We start from the raw sequence: 25,901 nt of genomic DNA, 5'->3' as shown, positions 1-25,901 counted from the left end.
ATTTGTGCTTTTCACATAAGAAAAAAAAAATCTATCGGTTTGCCTCTACCTAAAAGGTAACAATGCTTTTTTTTTAAATTAACTTTTTCTAAAGTAAAAGGCAAAATTTCTTACGGCAGTAAAATTTAAATAGTGTTTTCTTGTATTGAAATAGAACAACATACTTGAATAAACTTTTTTCTTTCCATTTCCAACTTTTTTAATGACACTCTGAAGGAAAGTCTATTAGTAGATGAAATTTCACTGACAATTTATTTTAGCCTTTAATGTATTTTCTACTAAAAATCAAGCTGTCAAGACAGGAAAAATTACTGGTTTTGTTATGACAAAAGAAGTGAGAATTTTTAATTCACAGAGGATGAAAACACAAGACATTGATCTCATTGTACATACAATATTACAATAAGCTGATTAGCCATGGACTATTAAAACATTTAAGACTTCACATACACACGTGTACTTTGAAACAAGAAACACAGGAAAATTTTATTCTTTGATATGTTGTAACTACCAAGAGAAAGAACATCACTGATTTGCATCTAATTGTTTTCCTGGCATACAATCACTACACAGGCCAGGCCTAGGGCATACTGTATATGGTTATGGACATCTTTAGGCAAATATAAACATTCTCATCTGGGGGATTTTTCTCCCTGCCCAAGATAATCTGCTTTCCCACTGCTGTCAAATAGCTTAGTTTGTTATCAATTTAATAAGATCACAACCACAAACAATACTTTTACCACAAAACTCAGGCGAGAGGTTTTTAGGCAGGTCATACAAAAAATATTTGTTCCCAAGAAAACGAATCTGTGAATTGTAAATGTGATCCTAAAAAAACAGTCTTGGTTGCAAATCATTCACTTTCAAATACTGATGAAGAAACAGAGTTGGAGGGGGTGGGGGCGCGGGTGGGGTGGGGAGGGCACTAGTGGCGGGGGGGCGGAGCAGAAAAGGTGTGAAATGAGGGAGACATATTTGCCACAAGAAATATCGGATTCACTTGATTTTTTTAAAATGAGGTATTATAAAAGTGTGCCAGTAAATGCAAAAACAAAACAAAATTAAAAAACAAAATGCACATTTCCAACAGAAAAAAATCTCTAAACCTCTTATAGTTTTCTTTATTCGGATTAGACATTTCATTTACAGCAGTTAATCTAGAAAAATACATTTTAAAAAAATCTTCAGCAGACCATGCTCTCTGTAACAAAACCTTCCAAACCCTGTTTTATTATACAAACCAATCTACATTAGTAATGTAAAAAGAAATTCTCAGATTTAGCAATGTCATTTCTGATCTGACCTCTATCTAATTTACATATGGGTTTCCACTATTCATACTGCAGAGTTAGAATTCTGTAATAAATTTTTTTCTAATGTATTCTGTACATATTAAATAATCTAAAAGGTTCCTCTTGTAGTGCATTTACCATTTAGCAAGTCTATTCAGCATTTTTCCAGTACCATTTGCATTACAGTGATTTCCTGTAAATGTAATTAAATCTAAAAGTGCACACAGTTAACTTCCTCAAATAACGGCCTGTTTCTGGAGGAAACCTAATATTCATGGAGAAAAATTACCAGTATCGTGATTAGAAACAAGGGGTTAGAATGTACTCTGAGACTATACAACACAATTATATACATGAGCTAAAGGACAGTCTTCAGCCTGAACTTAACATCAAAGAAAGTTGGTTTCTCCACAGGGTCATACCAAGAACTCAATATGGCACTAGAGAATTAGGATTGTTAGCTACAAGTCAGCCATAGTATAGACAGCCCCAAAATACCCTGAACTGGCTTATGCTAAATTCAACTCTAGTATATCACAGTGTTTTAAGTACTATTAGTGTGCTGCTGTGTTACACAGTGAAGACAGCCAGCCTTCATCAAGGCCTGGTGTCTGGGCTGTAATGAGTCCCAGCACTCAGACTGCCACTGCATGCAGAAACCCTGGAAAAGAAACACACAGGTTTCGAAACAGACATACTTCACTTTGTTTTAAATGCCCAGGAGCGTTTTCAAAATAACTGATTGTAAGTGTTGTTCTATCAAGTAATGAACCTATCAAATCATGAGAAGAAATTCTACGTTATCCAGTTTAAGGAGAAAAAAAAAATGTATTCTTACCAAATTATCCAGTGTATATGACTGGTTAGAATCGCAAGTTTTGATTTTTTTTTTTTAACTGAAATTCAGAGTGTGAAATGCAAACATTCAGGATAAAATTAATTCAAAGGTACACACAGGTTTATCAACTTGCAACAAAGCAGCAAATATGAGGGCCTAACACATATCTGGACTCTTCCGTTCCCTTCTGATCCCTCAGAAAAGTGCAAAATCAAAGAGTCACTGCTTGGTCCAAACATAAGATACGTCAGGTGTAAGGATCTGGAATCTGATGAAATTCAGCTTCTATTCCACAGGTTGTCTTCAGTAAGTGTCAGCGTCCAAAGATGGAATTTATCTCGAGAAGAATTAATTCTACGATCTGATTCTGGTAGACGGTATGGACCGCTATGTTACCAGTTTCCTTCTCTGGCTTGAGCAGAGTGGGACCAAAAACAATCGCTATGCTCTGATACGTCATTCGGTTTTTTTCTCCATTTTCTATAACTCTAAGAGGAAAACAAAATTGGTAAAAAAGAAAATTTAAAAATCAGGGAAATTCTTCAGCGTTATAAACAGTTTGCACTCAGCAAAGAAAAATAATGCTCGTTTCCCTAAGGTAAATACAAACTATTTAACCAAAGAGAATTCAGTCTGAATAATATGGAAAGTTTTCTTTTGGATAAACTTAGGTGACAGGTATAATTGAACACCTGCTATAATTCAGATAACAATGATTCCCCCACTAAAGTGACGGGGAAATCTCATTAGAGCACAGAGAATAAACTTGGAATTTTACTCATTTTATGCTATTTAAAAAAAAAAATCTCATGCTATGATCCCTTATTTTAATAAACTGGTGTCCTTCCTATCAGAAGTTTCACAGTAGCTATATGGTAATTTAGACCTAATTACCCTGACTTTAAGGTAACTGAATATTCCTCACTTAATAACCAGTCTCATCTCCATAACAATTAACTTGAGCAACTATTTCTGAACACTTACTATATGCTAGGCATTATATATTAATAAAAGTTTCACATATAAAATTGACCTTAATGTATTCTTTATACCAAACCATGTTACCTACGAGGAACTGGGGCTCAGAGACATTATCTTTCTTATGTTACAAAGACAGTGGAACAGCACAGCTGGGCTCTGAACCTGGGTCTGGTCGCCTGGCCCTGAGGGTCCCACACCACATATCATACCTGTGCACTTCTCTGACCTTCTTTTTCCCCCAATTACTCCTTCTCTCCTGCCGTGAGATTCTTACCTTTTGAGATGTCTGAACAGAATCTGCATTGTGTCCTGATTTGGCTTTGGCAACTGTTTGATCAGGTCCTTCACAGCAGAGACACGCTGTCGTGGTTCTTGTTCTGAAAAAAGACAACAAATGGAGAGTCTGCATGAAACTGAAAGTGGTGGCAGGGTTTTGGAAGCTGGTATTTGGTGATACACAGTGACACCTGGTGGTCTCATTTAAAATTTCTGGACTGAAGAGATTCTTTGAAAAAAACTTGTTTCAAGTAAGATCAAAAGGAATTGCAGTAGCTTAATCTGTATGAACAGAGGGTTTTCAACATCTGGGGGGGAAATTGAGTGCAACTACATTACTTACTAATTGCATTAACAAAATCATTAAAATGATTAAATGTAAAGAGAGGTTCCGGTAATTCTCGAAAAAACATTTTGAGGGCTCCAGTGATGACATGAATATCTTCCCATTTACTATCCTTCAAGTCCAATTTCTCATCTGCAAAACAGAAGGAATAGGAAATTCTTGGAAATTATCTTAAACCAATTCTAACAGTATGAGTGATTCTTCTGTATATACCAACAGGGAATATGACCTCACCGTGATTGACTGCAAACCTCAGCTTCTGGATCACTGCAAGGTTGCCACTAACTCTGTAAATCCCATCAACATCCAGCCCTAGGAGACAAATGACAATAATTCAAGATTGACGTTCTTGTGGGCCTCATCTACAGATGCTTTCATGTCTTAGAATTCTTATTTATTAACATTTAGCCTAAAATAAAATTTCTCTTTTCCTCTCAATGGCTTTTTATAGCTACTTGGCAGGGAAATGGGTGGAGATTCACTCTCAATTGTTTGGTAAACAGCAACAAATCTACTTTATCAAGCAGACTGTGTATCGCCTCACAGAAATCATCTCAACCTTGAAATACTAACAATTTATGATAAACTTCAGCAAACACTTGAGGATAAATCAAACAGTAAAGAAAACTGGTAGAAAAAATCAGCCTACCCATTTCTTTGTATGTCATTTGATTGTGTAAATGTACATATTAAGGCACCCTCTGAAAAATGTTTGTCAAATTACTGTTGTTCTTCAGTTGCTAAGTCGAGTCCAACTCTTTGTGACCCCTTGGACTGCAACACACCAGCCTTCCTTGTCCATCACTGTCTCACAGAATTTGCCCAAATTCATGTCCATTGAGTCGGTGATGCTATCTAACCACCTCATCCTCTGCTGCGTTCCTCTTCTACTGCCCTCAACCTTTCCCAGCAATTATGGTCTTTTCCAACAAGTAGCTCTTCGCATCAGGTGGCCAAAGTATTGGAGCTTCAACATTAGTCCTTCCAATGAATATTTAGGGTTGATTTCCTTTAGGACTGACTGGTTTGACCTCCTTGCAGTCCAAGGGACTCTCAACAGTCAGTGTTTATAATAAACTTAATATGAAGTGAAAGTGTTACTCGCTTAGTCGTGTCCTACTGTTTGTGACTTCCATGGACTGTAACCCACGAGGCTCCTCTGTCCATGGAATTCTCCAGGCAAGAACACTGGAGTGGGTAGCCACTCCCTTCTCCAGGGGATCTTCCCGACCCAGGAATCAAACCTGGGTCTCCTGCATTGCAGGCAGATTCTTTACCATCTGAGCCACCAAGGAAGCCCAATAAACTTAATACAAGCCAGCAACTAAAATGATGGTTGTCTAAGAAGAAGTGATAATTTGAGATAGCTATTAATTTCTTTTATTATGTGGAATAGAATCATTTGAAATTCACACAATGAAATCCCCCAAAGTTCAAATATTCAATAAATGATGATGCACATATTAACATTATCTAATGTGCTTATTAATCACTTAACTTCCAGTAAAGGTAAGGACCATGGCTTCTCTATTGTCAGGCTGATAAAGATCAGACAAGAGATCCGTAAGCAGCAGTAATTACATTTTATGCAAACATTTTCATTACACAAGATTTTTTGGATGACATACTGATGTAAGTTAATGTGACTGCAGTCAAGATACTGCTATTTTAAAAGCTAGTATAAATAACACTAATAAATAACATGCTAAAATTAACCAAAATAGAAATTAATTTAAGTCTTCTTTTACAAGAAATGATATAAAAAGGATTTGTCTACTTGGACACTTTATAGTTGACGTAGCGGTTTTGGAAGGTCATCTCATTTTTATTATAAACAGAAGAAACTTTCTCTTGGTAAGTAAACACCATCTCCAATACTGTCCAATCATTTCTTAATAAACACAGTTTCACAATCACCACTTTCATTTTAAGCAAATGTCAACTCCAAATGTCTTCAAGGAATACCATATCCTTAATCAACCCTAAGTACTGAACAATCAGCAGATGACTGCAAAGGTCTTAATTTGAAACAGTACAAAAGAGTAAGTTTTTTCTTTTTTGCAAAACAGATGCTTTTCTTGACAACTTACAACTAAAAAGAACTTCTGGTTGCAAAACTCAGAATAAAAAATCCTAGGGGTTTTAATGGCAAAACAGTGGGCTGGCGTGCTTAACATTTAAAAAAAATTTTTTTTTCTTACCATATTGCTCGACATGCTCAATGCATAACTTCACAAATTTTGGCACTGTGCTATTCTCTCTCTGACACAGATTAGAAAGATTGGCTCCAAATACCTGATCTGGAAGAGATTTTAAGAAATAACAGTTCACAAAGTGGCTAAACCACTGTGAGCACAACAGGAGGTATCCTTGCAAGTGTGCACTTCACCACGACACATGCCTGTCTGATCTGTACTTTGCTGACTGCTTCCGATTGTATTTCACAAACACAGTTTTCCTTCTTCATGAAGTCCCAGGAACACCTTCCCTCACTCCTGCCTGGCTCCTCTGCTCTTGTTTTTGGTGGCCACACCTCGCAGCTTGCAGGATCTTGGTTCCCTGACGAGGGACTGACCCTGCACTTGGCAGTTGAAAGCACAAAGTCCTAAGAACTGGACCATCAGGGAAGTCCCTGGCTCCCTTCTTACTTTCTCATCCTGTGCAGAGGACAGGATCAATCTTCCCTCCCAAATGGAGCTCCTTCTCATCACTTCTGGTCTCAGCTAATATGTCACCTCCTTAGAAGAACCTTCTTTGGGACTTTCCTGGAGATCCAGTGGCTAAGACTCTATGCTTCCAATGCAGGGGGCCCAAGTTCAATCCCTGGCTGGGGAACTAGATCCCACATACTGCAACTAAAACTTGCCATGCTGCAGCTAAGAGTTCACATGTTGCAACTGAAGATCCCGTGTGCCACAACTAAGTCCCAGTGCAGCCAAATAAATAAATGTTAGGGGGAAAAAAACCCTCTGACTATGCTACCTAAGGTAACCCAATTCTAGTCACTCTATTTTATCACTGTGTTCAATTCTTCATGGAACTCATCACTATTTTAAATTATCTTGTCTGTATCTCTTCTTTATAGAAGTTTCTTTTATTCCCCAGCAAATGCTTTGCTTTTAAACATTTTCACTGGACTGTAGTTGATTTACAAGGTTGTGTTAATTTCAGGCGTACAGCAAAATGACACAGTTACACATACATACATTCACTCTTTTTAAAATTATTTTCCCCTATAGGCCACTAGAGAGCATTGAGTAGAGTGCCCTGTGCTATACAGTAGTTTCTCTTTAGTTATCCATTTTACACACAGTAGTGTTTACTGAAACTTATTTGTATATTTTAGTTTAGATGCTTTGCAAACAGATGTCCCAACAACAGTCTTTGTTAGAATCTTCACAAAAGACAGGCATAATATACATATTATGCTACCTTTTATTATATTTTTTACTGATGAACAAATGTCTTTTGAGTTATGTATTAGAAAATTTTACCTTTGAAATGAACACACTTTTAAGAATTAAAGGTATATACACAGAACATGTAATTTTAAAGAATATTAAAAGATCTTATTAGTGAATTGTGACTCTTACACTTGAAAAAAATATAAAAATTATTTAGGAAAAAACACTTTATACTAATTTTGTAATTACCTTAAATGAGAACTGGAGGCAAACAATCAAGAATAAAATTGTTCATTATCTTTCTTCTTTTTTTCTACTGTTAGTGACTATTCAATATTTCTTCTGATCTGTGCAACTCAAAACTAAAAATCTTTATTGTCATTCTGAAAGTTTGCCACCCAACCCATCACATCTGTGTAGTTCCTCTGGTGCAGGGTTTCTAAAAACTGAATTTGGTATTTATATCTGTTCAATGCTTTAAACTCACATGCATTTAAAAATCAATTTTAATTACTCAAATTTATTGTAATCACTGAACTGATAACTTAATGAATAAGGAATGAAAACATTTTTACTGTTTTGAAATTACTCAGCCATAAATGTAAAATGTCTTATTTCTGATTCTGGCCAAAGTTCATTGCTATAAACATCACTTCTACCTACCTTTAATATAACCTTTTTCACGAACAGCTTGCAAAGTGGGGCGTCGTGTAAGAAACTTCTTCAAGTTTTTCTTGGTTTTTTTCTGTTCTGAAGAATCTATGCTAGATACTTTCGTGGCTTAAGACAGATAGATATTAAGCATTTCATAAGATAAAGGCTTTTTTGATAAAAATTTTTCCACCTAGCATTCAAAATATATTAATCTCATACATAAAAATTACAGTAAATCAATTATTCTAACTGTAATATGGTTTAAGAGTAACTCATGAAGAATTAAATTAACACAGACCCAATTTCAAAGTAATACACCACACAAAACATTCCATTTCTATCACTAAACACTGACCACAAACAGTGCCTTCTTTAGAATGTGTGCCATGACATTTGTAAGTTATTCTATTATATACTCATTATTTAATAAATGATACTATGTATAATCTTAGACTATCCCCCAGTTTTAGAGCATAAAATGAAGAGCAAAAAGTAAAGAAACCATCCTATAAAACATAAACAAAACCTCCACCCTTCCCTATCCTTACTGAACTGGGAGCTGGGGGTTGTATATGTATACATATATATTAAGATGTACTCATATGTACACACACATATGCACACATATCCATCACCAGTATTTGTGCTTCAAGCTGAACTCAGACTCATCATAAGTATCCCTACCCTGACCTAAGGATGGGATCACCTGGAAAATGGTCTACATTTCTTGTAGTCCTGATTTCTTTTTTGATTACCATAACACAAATTTGAAAAGTAAATTTCTTGAAAATAACCATATGTGAAGAAAGTTGAGAGCACAAACAATATGTGAGGAAAGAATTAAAACAATAAAATTTTCATGTGTTTACACTGTTACACAGTGACAGTGTCAGTAATAGGCCTGAACAATTAGAATGCGAGAGAACAAATGAACTGATTTTTCTACTCCTTCAGTTCCTGTGAAGACCAAAAAGTTCTGAGTTAAATGTGGATTTGTTCAAATAGATTTAACAAAGTTCAGAGTCATGGCTAATGGCCTGTTTAAACTATGCAATTTACAAGAGGCCTGCTTTAGAAAATGCAATCCCTAACACTGCTGGCTCACTCTGGCCCTGTACATATTATGTCATCTGGAGGTTAAATTCATGCAGCTACCTGCACAGACATCTGTGAGTCAGAGGCGGCTGCCTGGTGTTCGGTTTGGAACTACGGTACATATCCCCTAACTTTTGACTTCTCAACGTGTAAGGATCTTAAACAGTAATTATCCATTTTTCAGTTCATAAAATTCAGCTTCCTAGAGACCTCAACATAACTGCATTCTGTTGTGTCCTTTTTTTCTCTTGAAAAGAATGCAATATATGGTGCCATCGGGGTGCATACGATTAGGGTGAAAAATTACAGTGAGTAAATGAAGACAGAGAACACTGAAACGCTGAGGCTGCAACTACTGAATCTTACAACTCTTGTAACAGTGGTGATTCTACTCAGCATTTACAGATTTACTTTAAAACTTTGAAGAGCTAAGAGAATAATAAGCTCACTCAAACCACTAGCAAAACTGGGAAAGAAAAACTTACAACGCAATTTCTTCGGCTCCTTCTGGTCCTTTTCTTTATCGTGCTTTTCTATTCCTGGTGAATCTGGTATCTCCTCTTCAATTGCTTCATCGGGTTCTACTGTCTGTTGGGTAGAGATTTTCCAAACACGTATTACTTTTACGATTACTTTAGATGCAATTTTCAGAATGACCAGTGATCAATTCTTCCAAATGACTTTAAGGAATGAATTAGTATACAGAAGCCATGATTTAGATATTTGATAAACATTATAAAAAATACTCTTTTTCTCCTCCATTGATGGCATTAATTCTGAATTTCAATAAAGAAAAAAATTACTGATAATTCACAAGGATAATGGGTTTGTACCAATAGTGACACTATCTTGCCTCAAGTGACAGTAATAATCGTTTGATCAAGTGACAGTAATAACTGTTAGAAGGTCAGGCTATAACCTGTGGTGACAGATTAGGATGAGGCTACATTGTTGATAACAGGACAGGCAAAGCTGACCTGCAGGGGCACCTTAACTGTTTCACAGCAACAGTCTTTTAAAACTGCACCTTGTGTCAACAGTTCATCATTACTGCCAGGCCCATGGATGTCAGGAATTGAAAGAAGTCCTAGAACTGATTTAAGCCTAACGGGGCTTCCCTGGTGGCTCAGACGGTAAAGCGTTTGCCTGCAATGTGGGAGACCCGGGTTTGATTGCTGGGTCGGGAAGATCCCCTGGAGAAGGAAATGGCAACCTACTCTAGTACTCTTGCCTGGAAAATCCCATGGACAGAGGAGCCTGGTAGGTTATGGTCCATGGGGTCGCAAAGAGTCGGACACGACTGAGTGACTTCACTCACAATGTCACTTTTACAGTTAAAAAGCAGACTGAATTCTCAAAGCTGAAAACACTGCTCTGCCTTTCACTCCACCAAGAATTTATTTTTGTGCACAGAATAAGCAAAAGCTCCGACTTATCCTTGGACCTCCAGCTGACCCAGCACATGCCCTGTCCTGGCACACTGTCCAAATGTATGTGGGTCTGTCTCCAGGTTCTTTATTCTGTTCCACGGGTCTGTGTATCTGTCCCATTATGGACAGGTAGCTTTATCAGGGCCTGATGAACGAAACAGCAAGTCTTCTTCAAGGGTGTCTTGCATATCCTTAGCCCTTTGCATTTCTAAATGAATTTGAGAACAAGCTTGTCAAGTTCTACCAGAAAACCTACTGGGATTCTGAAGGAGATCCAAATACCTCAAACCTAAACATTTATAGATCATTTGGAAGAATATTATATCTTTATATAACTGAATCTTTTAATCCATGAACACAATATACTTCTCATTTAATTAAGATGTGTCAATGTCTCTCAGTGAAGTTTTATATTTTTCCCTGAAGAAGTTTTGCCCATCTCTTGCCTTCAGTATCTTTTGCTACTCTGCAAACAGTATACATTTAAAATTTTTATAGTCAATAATATAGTCCTCCCTTTTCAGCTGGCTTATTCCTTGAACCTGGATGCCTTAATTTAAAAAACAGCTTTCTCTGCAAGGCCTCCCTTGATCCCTCCACCAGTGTTAGCCTCTACAAAATCGGAATCTTTATACATTCACTATATTAACTGTTCAGCTGTCTGTCTTCAGTAATCTTCTGCCTTTGACTGTAAGCTCTATGCGTCTGGCGGCATGCTGCTACATCCCAGGGTATAAGACACCCACATGTCTGGTAAATGAACAGCAGCATCCTTGCTTTCAAAGGATAGTGAATGGATTGCTGTGACTAGAGCTGAAAGCCCATTCTGGGTAGAGTAAAAGGAATATCTGGACAGATAGACTGGGCTCAGGCTGTTGAACTTTAATACGAATCATATCAGGTTTCTGAGCAGGAGAGGATTATAAAAGTGACTTAGGAAGTTTCATACTGTAGTGGATTTAAGAATGGATTGGTGTGGGATGGTGTGAGATGAAATAACGAAAACTGTTCAGGGGGTTACTCTTACTATAAACATTTAAAGACCTGTCCATGGTTTCAGAAATAAATGAAAAGGGACAAGGTTCAGAAATTTCATACAGACTGCAAAGGAAGAATTCACAGCTAGACTGGTGAATAATTTACTTGAAGAATAAAAGCTGGAGGTGGAAGAGTTAAAAAAAAAATTCAGGTTGCAAATCTGGGTGTTCTAAATTAAGTGAATCACAAAATCTGGGAGCATAAAAGGATACTTGGAGACAATCCAGTCCAATCTTTTTTTTTTTTTTTCAGTAGAAAAACTGAGACCCACAGAAAGAGAACACTTGGATATGATCACAAACCTTGTTAATAATGAAGCATTACCTACAAAGTCTCTGAGGGACATCTCAGTCTCTCCTAAAGCCAGTAATTCCCCAACTTTCTTCTGTCCCCATTTAGTTTAAAATCATTATACTCCTAAGTATCTGCTTTCCTTTCACTTCTGTCACTGACACATGATCCTTAATCAGGAGCCATGTCCCCATATGCTGAGGGGGCAGGAATACAGTCTAAGAAATTGCAGCTTCAAGTTGTTTATTACTGCTCTTACCAACTCAGCTTCAGAATATAAATATGAAGTTCTTTTGGGTATAATACATACGAGAAGAAATTTACCAGGAACACAAGGGTACTGTAAGTAGAAAAGTTTCTAGGAAAGAGAAAGTGCGAATGACCAGACGACAGCTTCATTCATCTCACCAATTTGCTCAGTACCAGTTTCCACCAAACGGTATAATTTCCAGCACATCCAGCTGATGACAAGACGACAACAGAGTGGACTAGGCATAGTAGCTGGCCCTGCCTCTGGAGCTAATTTCTTTTTGAACCAATGCCTCATGTGAGAGTTACGTGAAATCTACTGGTGGCAAACATCCTAAAAATGCGAATGTTAAATCACTCATCAGCCTCTAGTGGGCTCAGTCATGTCCAACTCTTTGCAACCCCATGGACTGCAGCCCGTCAGGCTCCTCTGTCCACAGGATTTCCCGCCAAGAACACTGGAGCAGGTTGCCATGCCCTCCTCCAGGGGAGCTTCCTGACCCAGCAATCGAACCCGCATCTCTTACATCTCCTGCACTGCAAACGGATTCTTTACCGCTGAGCCAACGGGGAAGCCCCATCAGGCAGTGGGAATTGCTAAACTGATCACTATCAAATATGCATTTTCAAAAAATATTTTTTCACACATAAATTGGAAACTAGATATACAATAAATAGCCAAAAAAAAGGAAGAAAGATTAAACAGCTCTAAGGTAAAAAAAAAAAACAAAAAAACCCTAAGTCAAACACATACCTGATTACTGATTGTACTACTGAGAACTTTAAACCAATCATTGATAACAGTGTCATTGTCAGACTGAATCAGCAATTCGGTTCCTTGACGGGTTTTCAGCTTTAAAGACGGAAAAAATATACATATATATATGAGTGCTTTCAATCAAGTAAATGGATTTAATTCAGTCTACTAAACCACCAGCAGAAGATGAGATGCCATATATTATATTAATGGTGATGTAAGATTACAGATTCCACAGTGATGCCATTATCCTTTTAGTATAAAATAATACTGAATTATTTTACAAAACATGATGTTTTTCCCACAATAGATTCCCAATGAAAAGCTAATAATTTAGGATACCAAACTATCATACAAACACCACAAAATCTGCTGAAATCTTATATATGTCATCATTAAAAACAAGTTCAAGTATCTAGGCTATGCATTTTAAATGAGAATTGAAATATAATTTGTAAAGAAATAAAACCTATGATAGTTTTAAATAAACTTGAGAAATTTTTTCTCTCTGGTTAAAACAAATAGATGTAGACAGAGAATATAGAAGGGTTGGACTTTCAATATTTCCTACTTAGTATGAAAATATAATGACTTAGTACAAAGAGAGGGCACAGACAATAATTTTCACATCCCCTTTAGACAGAAACATTACTGAGCTATCATACCATGAACTAACTAAAGTAAGGATACTATGTATGATTCCACATGAATGTGATAACAAATTTACATATGACATCCTTGGTTCAACTGAAGAAGGATTTTTAATTAGCCATAGAGAGCATTCCTTCTATTTTCTGGCTGGTGAATGTTTGATTTCCTTTTTTCCCAGAGGAACATATGGTAATGCTTCTCAAACAACATTCTGAGATATATTCCTCCTGTAATAATGTTTTAAAAGGTATCCCTCAAAAAATAAGCAAAGGATTCATTATGTGATGTTAATTTAGAAAATACTGGATTGAGGAGATTTGAATAAGACTCTATCCTTTCAGACTTCTTGGAGTTTCATTACTCCAGGGTGCACTGTGGTTTTCTAACAGAGGAATAAAATACACACTATTTCCCAAATTTATTTGGCCTCTTCATTCTGGAATGAAACAAGGCTACCCCAGGAAACAGTGACTTCCTTCCCTGAATTTCTTCCTAGAGAGCAGGCCAAGCAACCAATCAATAGTGAATATTCACCACATGTAAGATACTCTGTTCTGTTAGAGGTTCTCACTTAAAAGTAAGAATAGCATTGAAACATGTATACTACCATATGTGAAATACATCGCTAGTCCAGGTTTGATGCCTGAAACAGGGCGCTCAGGGCTGGTGCACTGGGACAACCCTGAGGGATTAGACGGGGAGGGAGGTGGCAGGGGGGTTCAGGATGGGGCACACATGCACACCCACGGCTGATTCATGTGAATGTATGGCAAAAACCACTACTGTAAAGTAATTAGCCTCCAATTAAAATAAATAATTTAATTTTTTAAAAAATGAATGAAATAAAAGTTTTTGATACATGCTAAAAAAAATAAAAATAAGAAAAAAATGTAGTCTCTGCTTGAAAAATTTTTCTTCTTTTTGGATAATCTAGTGGGGAAATAATTTACAGAAGATGTTAACTCTAGCTACATGAAAACAAGTGCTATTTTAAATGCATAAACTTGCAACATCTCTATTGTGGTTTCTCATGAGTCTTGGAAGAGAGGAAACATTTGACAAGCAGAGACTAGCAGCCCTTGATACTGAAGGTAGATTGATCAGGAGTAAAAATCAACAGGACAGAAACTTAGGTTCCACTTGGGAAATGTCAACTCTTCCAATCCCCCTGAACAACAGGAGGAAAGGCCTGAGACAGGAGGCTCTAAAGAAAGGCTATTTGCAAAGCTGGTCTGAACACCCCCTGCTCTCCACACACGCAGTGTGACCATGGCTCCTCCACCAGCAGGTGGACCCTGAATTTTTGGCCAGCCGCCTGGCTCGCTTTAAGACGCAGGACACACTGGTGTTTGACTCTTCATCCAGATCTCAAGAAGCCCTGGGGCTCCCACTCTGGCCCTCTGGGAACCCTGAACGTGAAGAAGCCCAGAGTCGCTCCACTGAACAAGGAAAGAGCCGGTGAGGAGCAGCCCGGCCAGCAGCGAGCACCGAGCCCGGACAGGGGAACTCGGCTGTTCAGCCCCACGCAAGCTGCTGGACGACTGAAGTCTGGTGACCAGACCCGGGTGAGGTCAGCACCACCATTCAGCTCCGGGCATCAGAACCACCACTCGGCTCTGTGCAGGCCTAACTGAGCAAACAACGTGCGTCTTTTCTTGGGCTACTGAGTTTGGGGTGGTCTGTTAGGCAGCAATAAGTATGTGTTACTGTGGGGAGCTTTTTGTGACACTGGGAAGGCTTTAACTTACTTTTTAATATTGGATTTTGCGGGTAAAGGGAACCACACCTTTTATTGTTGTTGGGGAAATGCAAGACTTGGAACAAAGGCTTGTAATATAAAGTCTGAGATCTAATCACTCACGCAAATGAAGCTAGATCTTTACACCAGCTTTTTTGACTTAAAAGTCAAATACAAACTGACTTAATAACTAACTCTGCCTTAACTAGTCACACTGAAAGACAATTTCCCCAATAACTCAAACAGAACATAAAATTACTAAGGTTAAGAATGAGGATTATACTTAGACAATAATTTATTACCTCAAATACATTCTTTTTGCTGGATTTATCCTTTGAAGCCATCTCAATGGTCGCTCCCTTAAGGTCCACCGTGAACTCTGGTTTGGACTGATTACTCCCAAACTTTGTTTCGGAAAAAAAGGAAAAACCTTTGTTATATTCATGTACATACATGTATCCAAGAAGAATTAAGACCAATTTTGTATTATTAACAATAAACGAAACAGAGGGTTACCTCAAATTCTTCTCTTTTTATATCATAAAATAACAATTCCTACTTGAAATTGAAAAACGTTTGTAAGACATGATTACATATAGTTCACTGAAAAGGAAACAAAATGGCTCAACCTCCATCATTATAAGGAAAATACAAAGTAAAGCCACGCTAAAATCTTTTTTCACCCATTAGTATAAAAACAACATCAAAAAGTTTGATGAAAAACTACATTGGTGAGGCTAGAGAGTAATAGGCCCTCATTTGCAAGTGGGCTATAAACCAGAATTCCTGGAGAGGAAAAATTGCTAATACTATATTTTCAAATTTATAAACTCGTGTATACTGTGGCTGAGCAATTCTATTTTTTGGAATTCATTCTAAACTATCCATAATTATGTAAAATGACATGTTCAAAAGGTCTATTCTTATATACATATAAATAACATCTGGCAGATAACCAAGTTCTTTTCCACTGAAAAAACATTCTCTAAACCTGATTCTGTACTTTCAAAGGTTATTTCCTTATCGACTCTTTATGTTGTCAACAACTAACAATAACTTGTAAAGACAAAATCCTGAGCCCCATGTTCTTTTATTCAGCCTTTGTTGGAAATAAAAGCTGGAGCCAGATGCTCTAAAGCCTCAGCAATTGAAAGAGGAACGGTGAACAGATCAGGAAGACAGTGGACATGGGTGGTTTGAGAAGAAGCAGCATTTAGTTGGCTATTATATTTTGTTAACCAGATGAGGAAAAGGTTAGTAAGCAGCAGAAAAATGTATGTTAAATATAGACCTACTCTATATATTGCCATCATTAACTTAAATTTCTGTTTCATCTATTAACTAAGAATAGAAAATAGCATTCCTATGTTACTGTAGGATTTGGGGGTTTAAAAAATCCTTACAGGCTGATGAATTGTAATCTTCAAGTTCATAAAGATTTGTTATAGAAACTCTCACTTGCTAAAATATTATCAAATTCTATTTGTCACTGGAAATGACTCTTACCCACCAATCTTGTGATAACTTACTCACTATTCGTAACGTCAATGACAACATTTGTAATTTCACTTTTAATAAATGCTTCAACTTCATCTGTTCCCTTTTACTACGTCTTTTTCAGTTGGTCTTAAATACTATAGGTGACATAACTAAACAAAACTCAAGGTATTATATGGGATTTACTAGTGGAATCAAAACAAAATTCACACTATTTCATGGAAATAGTGGAACAATTGAAAAATCACAAAACAAATTTTAACAATTCCACAGAGCCTCTGCCTTCTTTATACCTTTTGTCATTCAAAAAACATTAAAATTAATTCACATTGTAATTTAAAAATCACTGCAATTAAATTACAAAGCTATGATGGGCAGAGATAACTTTCTGAGCAAATCTGATATATTTCGAAAGTTATAAAACTTAAATGGATACATTTAACAAAATGATGAAAATTAAATATAGTTTAACTTGTCATCATGACATACTTGGTAGATAATGAGTTATAAGCCAAGATATAAATAACCAACCAAATAAGTTATAGTAACCAAATACAATGACATGACAAGGAATGCTATAAAAATGATCTACTGTGAAAAAAAAATGCTCTACTGTGGTCAGCAAAATTTTATGTTTGCTATCCATTATTTCTCAAAATCCAGTCCTGCTTTTCTCTACTGTAATCATCGCCCCAATGCATTCATGGAAAAGAAAACAGAACTACTGTGGCAAGGGACATGCAACAAGAACACATACAGTGACAGCGGAAACAGGATCAGATTTTACATATGCGACAGCAGGCCGGCGGCGGACAGAGATTTTCCAGGAAGAAAGCAGCGAGAGCAGGAGCTCAGAGACTGAGCCCTGCTGGCAGAATGACTTGATGGGAAAAGGGAAGAAAATGACGATGTCATTACAGTGCACAATGGCAACATGACATACAAGAGAAAACCATAATGGAACCAGGCAGGACAAAAATACAACTCTGCAAGCAGACACAACACAGGCAAAGCTACATCTCCAAAATATTTTCCAAAAGCCCTAGAATTTATCTCAGGGTATTTTCTGACTTTGTTCTTCTATCAATTCATGCTTATCTTTGAGATGAATGCTTTTTTACAACTTACTTTGAACAGACTTGTCCTCCCTTATATTCACAAGGGAAGACTCAGTGGGTAATAGAGAGGAGTCGCACAGCCCCTCCTCACAAAGCCTTGCGCCTCCTCCCTGTGGCCGGCGGGGTCACGTACTCTGGTTCCTGTCTAAGCTCTCTCTGAGGAGAGGCCCTGCCCTCCAGCTCGCCTCCCCTTACTCAGGGACTGTGGCTCTCCACCAGAGGCAAGGCTGTCACCCAGGGACACCTGGTGAGTTCTGGAGGCGGAGGTGTTGCCATCACCCGCTGAACAAATAAGGTGAAAGGAGGTAAGAAAAGGGCAAGTATAACTTAAGTTACTGATCTAACAACTCCGGGGACAACTAATACTTTCCAGGAAACAAGTGACGTCTACCCATTCCAAAGGAGAAGGAGAGGCTGGCTGGATTCTGGATGATGAGGCACTGGTGTAAAATTATCTTACAGACAGCATGTGCACATTTCATTTGCTCCATCTTAACTACCCATGAAATTACAAATAAATATAAAGCATGAAAGGTTTTCTTAAAAACAGAGGTTCAAATAGTATGGATGGTTTTGCTCAGCATCCCATCCATGCGTATATGCCCAGGAGTGAGTGTAAGATCTGAATTGGCTATTCCTTCCAGGGGATCTCAGTAGAGGTTTTTGCACTTAGTGTGAAACTAATCTGTAAAGAATCATGTGTTTCCAACATAGCCCTGGAACAAACCATTTGATGCCAACTGAAGGAAAAATGATGTCTTCCAACAGCAAAGGGAAAAAACTGACTCTGCCAGAGACTGACTCCTGACAGCATCTTTCTAAGTTACACTCAAAGGAAATTTTCACTGGAGGTGATTCTTGTCTTTTTGGCTTACATGCCAGCCTCAGGTAAGACGTGATTTCACTGTATAAACAGGACACATTTTACTTGTGATAGATCTAGCTGGTGACTGAGTAGAGAAACAAAGCTAGGAGTCTTTCAAATCCTTTGTGAACAATCCTAATTACAGAGTTAATTAAAAAGCATCTTGCATATTTCATCAATTTTTAATATTCATGAGTGTTATATATACCAAAATATATTACATATACTTACACTTTTTTTATTTGAATAATCTTATTTCCTTTTATTTAGGCTTAGTTTCAATTCCCTTATTATGTGTTACATATGGGAAGAAAAAGCAAGGTGGTTTGAGGTTTTTTAGTTAGCCATACAATAAAAATTAAGAATTGACTGCATAATCAAGCATTTTATCATATCCCACATGTTTAGTTTTTAAGACTATAAAACACAGTGTGATGACTATGTTTTGTCAAATTATACCAATCTGAAATGATTATCATAATGTATTACTGACAATATATTAATAAAATTTCATTTAAAGGCAAAAACTCAAATAGTGAATCTCTAAAGTTAAAACACTATTAAGAATTTCACAATTTCAAAATTGGTGAGCTCAGTGAATTTTAAGCAAGGTTTCTGCTATTACCACATGGTAATGCAGTAACCCAACTTGAGATGATGAACAGAAATACCCTATGCCCTCCGCTGGCATTAGTTTTAATTATGAGTTCTGATTTATGTAAAGTCTTCAAGAGACCTTCTTAAAATGCAACCATTAGTCTATACTAATCGTTCTGTGCTGGCGTATTCACTTAACATCCCTTAATTAGAAAAAAAATTCACTTTCTTTAAGTCACAGTGGCACCAGTGGTAAAGAAACTGCCTGCCAATGCAGGAGACATAAGAGACATGGGTTCGATCCCTGTGTAGGGAAGATCTCCTGGAGAAGGAAATGGCTACCCACTCCAATACGCTTACCTAGAGAATCCCATGGACAGAGGAGTTTGGCGGGCTACAGTCCATAGGGTTGCAAAGAGTCTGACACAACTGAAGCAACTTAGCAACATGGACATATCTGCCTACCTCAATGATGCCTCACTTACCAGTGATCTAGGTACTTGTTTTATTTGTATATACTACAACCTGCAATCTTTAAGGATTGATAACTATCAAATAAATGATCATTATCCAACTTTCTTCAGTAACTTTTTTATTACTTTAATCTCTAATTGCTTCTCCATTGCTTTCATTCACTTCCTTCACTCAATTTCAAATAAAAGTTGAGCCACAAGTAGAAAGAATAAATAACTACATCATCTTCTAGAAATGCGTGAATATAACAGAAAAGTACCACACGCTTCACCTCAGGTGACAAAGGAAAAATAATTATCAATTTACTTTAAGACAAGTCAAACAAAAATTTCAATCTTTTAATGTGGATAAGCAATCACAGATCAGTTTCACTGTACTGGCAGACCAGAGAGCAAATCAAAGCAAAAGAGAAGAAATATTGCAGACAGCTCCTATCTGCACTCAATCCAACAGTTTTGGAGGTTACTGCATCACAGTGTTTGAGGACTCGCATGCTCTGTGACACTCCTGGCTCTGAACAATGTTACATGACTGTAAAGGTATGTGACTAAAATTTGCTTTGATTTTACAAATGGATTTCTCTTTTATCAAAGGTAAGGCCAACAGGTCCTAGTCATTTTAAAGCAACTCAGTAATTTTAAGAAATACTCATTAAGGTAGAATATAAAGCAGACAAAAGACAATAGCTTAATTTCATTTTTAAATCTTTCCGGAAATACCCAGAGCATGGACTCTGGAGCCAAAATGATACCCAGATCTGCCATTCTAAGACTCTGAGCGAGTCACTGACTTAAGCTCTAAGACTTTAGCTCTAAGACTTTGAACAAGTCACTGAACTGTTTCACACCTCATTTTCTCATCTCCAACAGGGGGGAGGGGATGACAAACAGCACTCTCCCAGAGTTAAGAGAATAATACATATATTTTTATATATATATATACACATATATACACACACACACAACACACACACACCCCCCATCCTCTATACTTAGAACAGTATCTCATACATTTTCAGCATTTAAAAAATGTTAACCTATTATGATATGTCACAAATTATAATTTTTGGTATTTATATTATAAATAACTGAGAATTAACAGTAGTAAATACTCAAATATACAAACAGCTTCAAAGTCCCACAAGTAATGGTGACATTTTGTTTTCTTCTGAAAGCTGGCTCATATCATATATAGACACTGAAATCTGACTAGTATCCAAGGGTCAGGTCACAAATCAAGGTGGGGCTTGCCACCTGACTGCTTATTTTCTGACTAAATAAATACCTGAAAGAGTAAAGTCAGGATTTTAATAATATGAGTCAACTTTTCTAAGTGGCCCTTTTCTTTCTCTTATGAGTCAAAATGCATCTTTAACTAAGAAAGCCTCATTTATTTGCACAGGAGCGGTAGTTAGAAGGACTCTGAAATACCTTATGAAATTCAAGTGCAATACCGTCCATATAATTTAAATGTGTAAAGCCTCCAAAGAAAAGAAATACTTACCCAACTTGTGCTACTTCCTTGGGTTTTGGTGAAGAGTAAAGATGAACCCTGCAAAACGGCCCAGGAAGACAACCAGTTCTTTCTGCAATGAAAAGATGGCCAATAAGAACTGCATATCCTGCTTTTCCAATCAAACTTAAAAAATTAAAATCTACTTCACTGATATTACTGTGGTCCACGATTTATACTCATTACTGACATTCTTACTGTTTTTATTGAGGATATAATTCAAATGGAAACTACAATCCTTTTATATCCCCAAAGCAAATGAAGTAAATTAGAGATACAGATTATCAGAATAACTACCCATCTAATCATGTTCACATGAGAGTAATCTAGCAAGCACATCTGTGACCAAGGACACTAATCAAAATCATATGAACAGAATGCTACATTTGGCAAGAATTCTTATTCACAATCAAACAGTAGACAAACAGGATTATCTTAACCTGACTCACTGTAGATTGTTTTCTATGTCTTAGTTATCATCCTTCCCCTAATGAGGCTGCACTAGGTAAGCACTAGACAGTAAGTAGGTACATTCTAAATTCCATGCTGAATGATCATCACTAAGGTTACTAAAGTGAGACATTCAAGAACTTTTCTAAATTACAAAATCAACACACATACGCTATCAAAATTCTGAGCACAGAAATGTATAAAGGAAAGGCCTCATTTCTTCTCTTTCAATCCCTACACTAGAGGTAAAAATGTTTACCTTTTAGGCGACTTAATTGCTAGCAGGCTAAAATGAACATCAAATATATCTTCCACAGGAATTTAAGGCTTGCCTTATAGCCAAACATATGGTATGTTTTGTGAAAACGTTATAGACACTCCTAAGGAGGTTTATTCTCCATTTGCAGAATGTAGAATTTAGAATCTATCAATTAGACCTACTTTATTATTTTACAACTTTTTACATCTACCTGACCTTGAAAAGTAAAATAAAAGTTTACTCCCACAGAGTCTCTATTTTTCCTTTTCTTTCCTGTTTTGCTAATAGTCATTATGCTACTTACTTGGACTATTTCTAATTAGGTTTTCACTGTGAGTTGATCCATAGGGCTTTATCATTTTAAAGATGTTAGTGATTCCCCTTAGTTGAAACGATCTACTTTCTCTATGGAAAGGGATATTCTCATATTCCTCTGATACGCCTTTGTGCTTAATTTTCTAAACCATTTCTCAGATGTCTCTTTTAAGAATGCGCTGGATTTTGCTTTGTGCTTCACTCAGCATGTTTTTCTTTCAATGAGCAACATATTTTGGAAGGATTTATTTTCATTTCTAAATTTATTTTATACTCAATCTTATATTTCTTTAGATAGTATCTACTAACCTCTCTGAAAAATGCTAAAATATATTTCCACTTCAAATATACTTCTACTTTAAATAAGCTTTTTGAGTTAATTTTCAAAATCAGAAAAACTGTGGAATGTATCAGTTCAGTTCAGTTCAGTCGCTCAGTTGTGTCCGACGCTTTGCGACCCCATGAATCGCAGCACGCCAGGCCTCCCTGTCCATCACAAACTCCAGAAGTTTACCCAAACTCATGTCCATCGAGTCGGTGATGCCATCCAGCCATCTCATCCTCTGTTGTCCCCTTCTCCTCCGCCCCCAGTCCCTCCCAGCATGAGGGTCTTTTCCAATGAGTTAAGCCTTTGCATGTGGTGGCCAAACTATTGGAGTTTCAGCTTCAGCATCAGTCCTTCCAATGAACACCCAGGACTGATCTCCTTTAGGATGGACTGGTTGGATCTCCTTGCGGTCCAAGGGACTCTCAAGAGTCTTCTCCAACACCACAGTTCAAAAGCATCAATTCTTCGGTGCTCAGCTTTCTTCACAGTCCAACTCTCACATCCATACATGACCACTGGAAAAACCATAGCCTTGACTAGATGGACCTTTGTTGGCAAAGTAATGTCTCTGCTTTTTAATATGCTATCTAGGTTGTATATCTCAGGATAAATAATGGATATTTGAATACTGAGTGAATGATAGTTCCCTTGAGGTCTGTGTGACTGAACTGCAGGCAGAAATTAGTCATGTTTTCTTCATGGAACCAATTTTTTTCCCCTAAAAAAACAACTTTCTGTGATACACTGTGATTATTTAAACTTGACTATTTGGCAGGTAGACATTATCTCAAAAATGGATGAAGTGAGTCTGTCATTTCAAGGAAAATAAATGATAGTATATGTTGACAATAACAAATTAAAGCTGTCAAACAGAAAGCAGAATTTTGGAAAACTCAGCACTTGTGCCACGTTAACGTTGACAATATTCCAAAACGTAGTGACTTTGACAATGATAATACTGATTTGTGATTCTTTGATATCATAAAATAAAATGTGCCAACATTTGAAAAATCAGCAACCTTCATAAACTGGTATTTTCCAAATGACCTACAAGATGCTACAAAATTATGCACAGGTAAAAGATTCATGCAAAATGCAACACAGACCCATGGATTTTAACATAACTGAGTATGAAAAAGTCAGTCTCTCCCAAAAGGAAGTTTCCATAAGCCTCTGATCCTTATCCATCAGAGAGCAGACAGAATGAAAACCACAGTCACAGAAAACTAACCAAACTGACCAAATGGACCACAGCCTTGTCTAACTCAATGAAACTATGAGCCATGCCGTATAGGGCCACCCAAGACAGAAAGGTCATGGTGGAGAATTCTGACAAAACATGGTCCACTGGAGAAGGAAATGGCAAACCACTTCAGTATTCTTGCCTTGAGAACCCCATGAACAGTATGGAAAGGCAAAAAGGATACGACACTGAAAGATGAATTTCCCAGGTCGGTAGGTGCCCAATATGCTACTGGAGAAGAGTGGAGAAATAACTCCAGAAAGAATAACAGATGTAACCAAAGCAAAAACAGTGCCCAGTTCTGGATGTGACTGGTGATGGAAGTAAAGTACGAAGCTGTAAAGAATAATACTGCACAGGAACCAGGAATGTTAGGTCCATGAATCAAGGTAAATTAGAAGTGGTCAAACAGAAGATGGCAAGAGTGAACATCGACATTTTAGGAATCAGTGAACTAAAATGGACTGGAATGGACAAATTTAATTCAGATGACCATTATATCTATTACTCTGGGTAAGAATTCCTTAGAAGAGATGGAGAAGCCATCAAAGTCAACAAAAGAGTCCAAAATGCAGTATCAAGGTGCAATTTGAATAATGACAGAATGACCTCTGTTCTTTTCCAAGGCAAACAATTCAATATCACAGTAATCCGAGTCTATGCCCCAACCAGTAACGCTGAAGAAGCTGAAGTTGAATGGTTCTATGAGGACCCACAAGAACTTCTAGAACTAACTCCGAAAAAAGATGGCCTTTTCATCATAGTAGACTGGAATGCAAAAGTGGGAAGTCAAGAGATACCTGGAGTAACAGGTAAATTTGGCCTTGGAGTACAAAATGAAGCAGGGCAAAGGCTAACAGAGTTTTGCCAAGAGAATGCACTGGTAGCAAACACCCTCCTCCAACAACACAAGACTCTACACATGGACATCACCAGATGGTCAATACCGAAATCAGATTGATTATATTTGCAGCCACAGATGGAGAAGTTCTACACAGTCAGCAAAAAAAAAGACTGGGAACTGACTGTGGCTGAGATCATGAACTGCTTATTCCCAAATTCAGACTTAAATTAAAGTAGGGAAAACCACTAGACCATTCAGATATGGCCTAAATCAAATGCCTTACGATTATACAGTGGAAATGACAAATAGATTCAAGAGATTAGATCTGATAGACAGAGTGCCTGAAGAACTATGGACGGAGGTTCGTGACACCGTACAGGAGGCAGGGATCAAAACCATCTCTAAGAAAAAAAATGCAAAAAGGCAAAATGGTTGTCTGAGGAGGCCTTACAAATAGCTGGAAAAAGAAGGGAAGCTACAGGCAAAGGATAAAAGGAAAGACATACGCATTTAAATGCAGAGTTCCAAAGAATAGCAGAGAGAGATAAGAAAGCCTTCCTCAGTGATCAATGCAAAGAAATGGAGGAAAACAGTAGAATGGGAAAGACTGGAGATCTCTTCAAGAAAATCAGAGATACCAAGGGAACATTTCATGCAAAGATGGGAACAATAAAGAACAGAAACAGTATGCTGTTAAAGTGCTGCACTCAATATGCTAGCCAATTTGGAAAACTCAGCAGCGGCCACAGGACTGGAGAAGGTCAGTTTTCATTCCAATCCCAAAGAAAGACAATGCCAAAGAATGTTCAACTACCACACAGTTGCACTCATCTCACACACTAGCAAATTAATGCTCGAAATTCTCCAAGGCAGGCTTTAACAGTACACGAATCGTGAACTTCCATATGTTCAAGTTGGATTTAGAAAAGGCAGAGGAACCAGAGACCAAATTGCCAACATCCGTTGGATCATAGAAAAAGCAAGAGACTTCCGAAAAAAAAAAAAAATCTACTTCTGTTTTATTGATTATGCCAAAGCCTTTGACTGTGTAGATCACAATAAATTGTGGAAGATTCTTCAAGAGATGGGAATACCAGACCACCTGACCTGCCTCCTGAGAAATCTGTATGCAGGTCAAGAAGCAACAGTTAAAATCGAAGATGGAAAAACAGACTGGTTCCAAACTGGGAAAGGAGTACGTCAAGGCTGTATACTGTCACCCTGCTTATTTAACTTCTATGCAGAGTACATCATGCGAAATGCTGAGCTGGAGGAAGCACAAGCTGGAATCAAGATTGCTGGGAGAAATATCAATAACCTCAGATACACTGATGACACAACCTTTATGGCAGAAAG

The 25,901-nt window shown here is 37.3% G+C and overlaps 1 protein-coding gene across 9 annotated transcripts in view; it reads right to left on the bottom strand.

Annotated features, from left to right (window-relative positions):
- Positions 1–1,104: 1,104 nt before the first annotated feature.
- The window catches only part of ARHGAP12 (Rho GTPase activating protein 12), a 115,195-nt gene continuing 90,398 nt past the window's right edge, over positions 1,105–25,901 (bottom strand). For all 9 annotated transcript variants that reach the window (XM_043478893.1, XM_043478892.1, XM_043478890.1 and 6 more), the window contains 10 exons: positions 21,098–21,179; positions 15,346–15,447; positions 12,652–12,750; positions 9,375–9,477; positions 7,804–7,920; positions 5,938–6,036; positions 3,971–4,048; positions 3,734–3,868; positions 3,389–3,491; positions 1,105–2,621 (listed from right to left, as the gene is read on the bottom strand). In XM_043478893.1, coding sequence (XP_043334828.1) covers positions 2,447–2,621; positions 3,389–3,491; positions 3,734–3,868; positions 3,971–4,048; positions 5,938–6,036; positions 7,804–7,920; positions 9,375–9,477; positions 12,652–12,750; positions 15,346–15,447; positions 21,098–21,179 — 1,093 coding nt within the window. In that variant the 3' untranslated portion in view covers positions 1,105–2,446. The remainder of the gene's footprint in view (positions 2,622–3,388; positions 3,492–3,733; positions 3,869–3,970; positions 4,049–5,937; positions 6,037–7,803; positions 7,921–9,374; positions 9,478–12,651; positions 12,751–15,345; positions 15,448–21,097; positions 21,180–25,901) is intronic.

The sequence above is a fragment of the Cervus canadensis genome, chromosome 10, assembly GCF_019320065.1.
Source record: "Cervus canadensis isolate Bull #8, Minnesota chromosome 10, ASM1932006v1, whole genome shotgun sequence".
Classification (NCBI taxonomy): domain Eukaryota; kingdom Metazoa; phylum Chordata; class Mammalia; order Artiodactyla; family Cervidae; genus Cervus; species Cervus canadensis.
The sequence above is the reverse complement of the archived record's forward strand: the minus strand, read 5'-3'. Positions and strand labels throughout refer to the sequence as shown.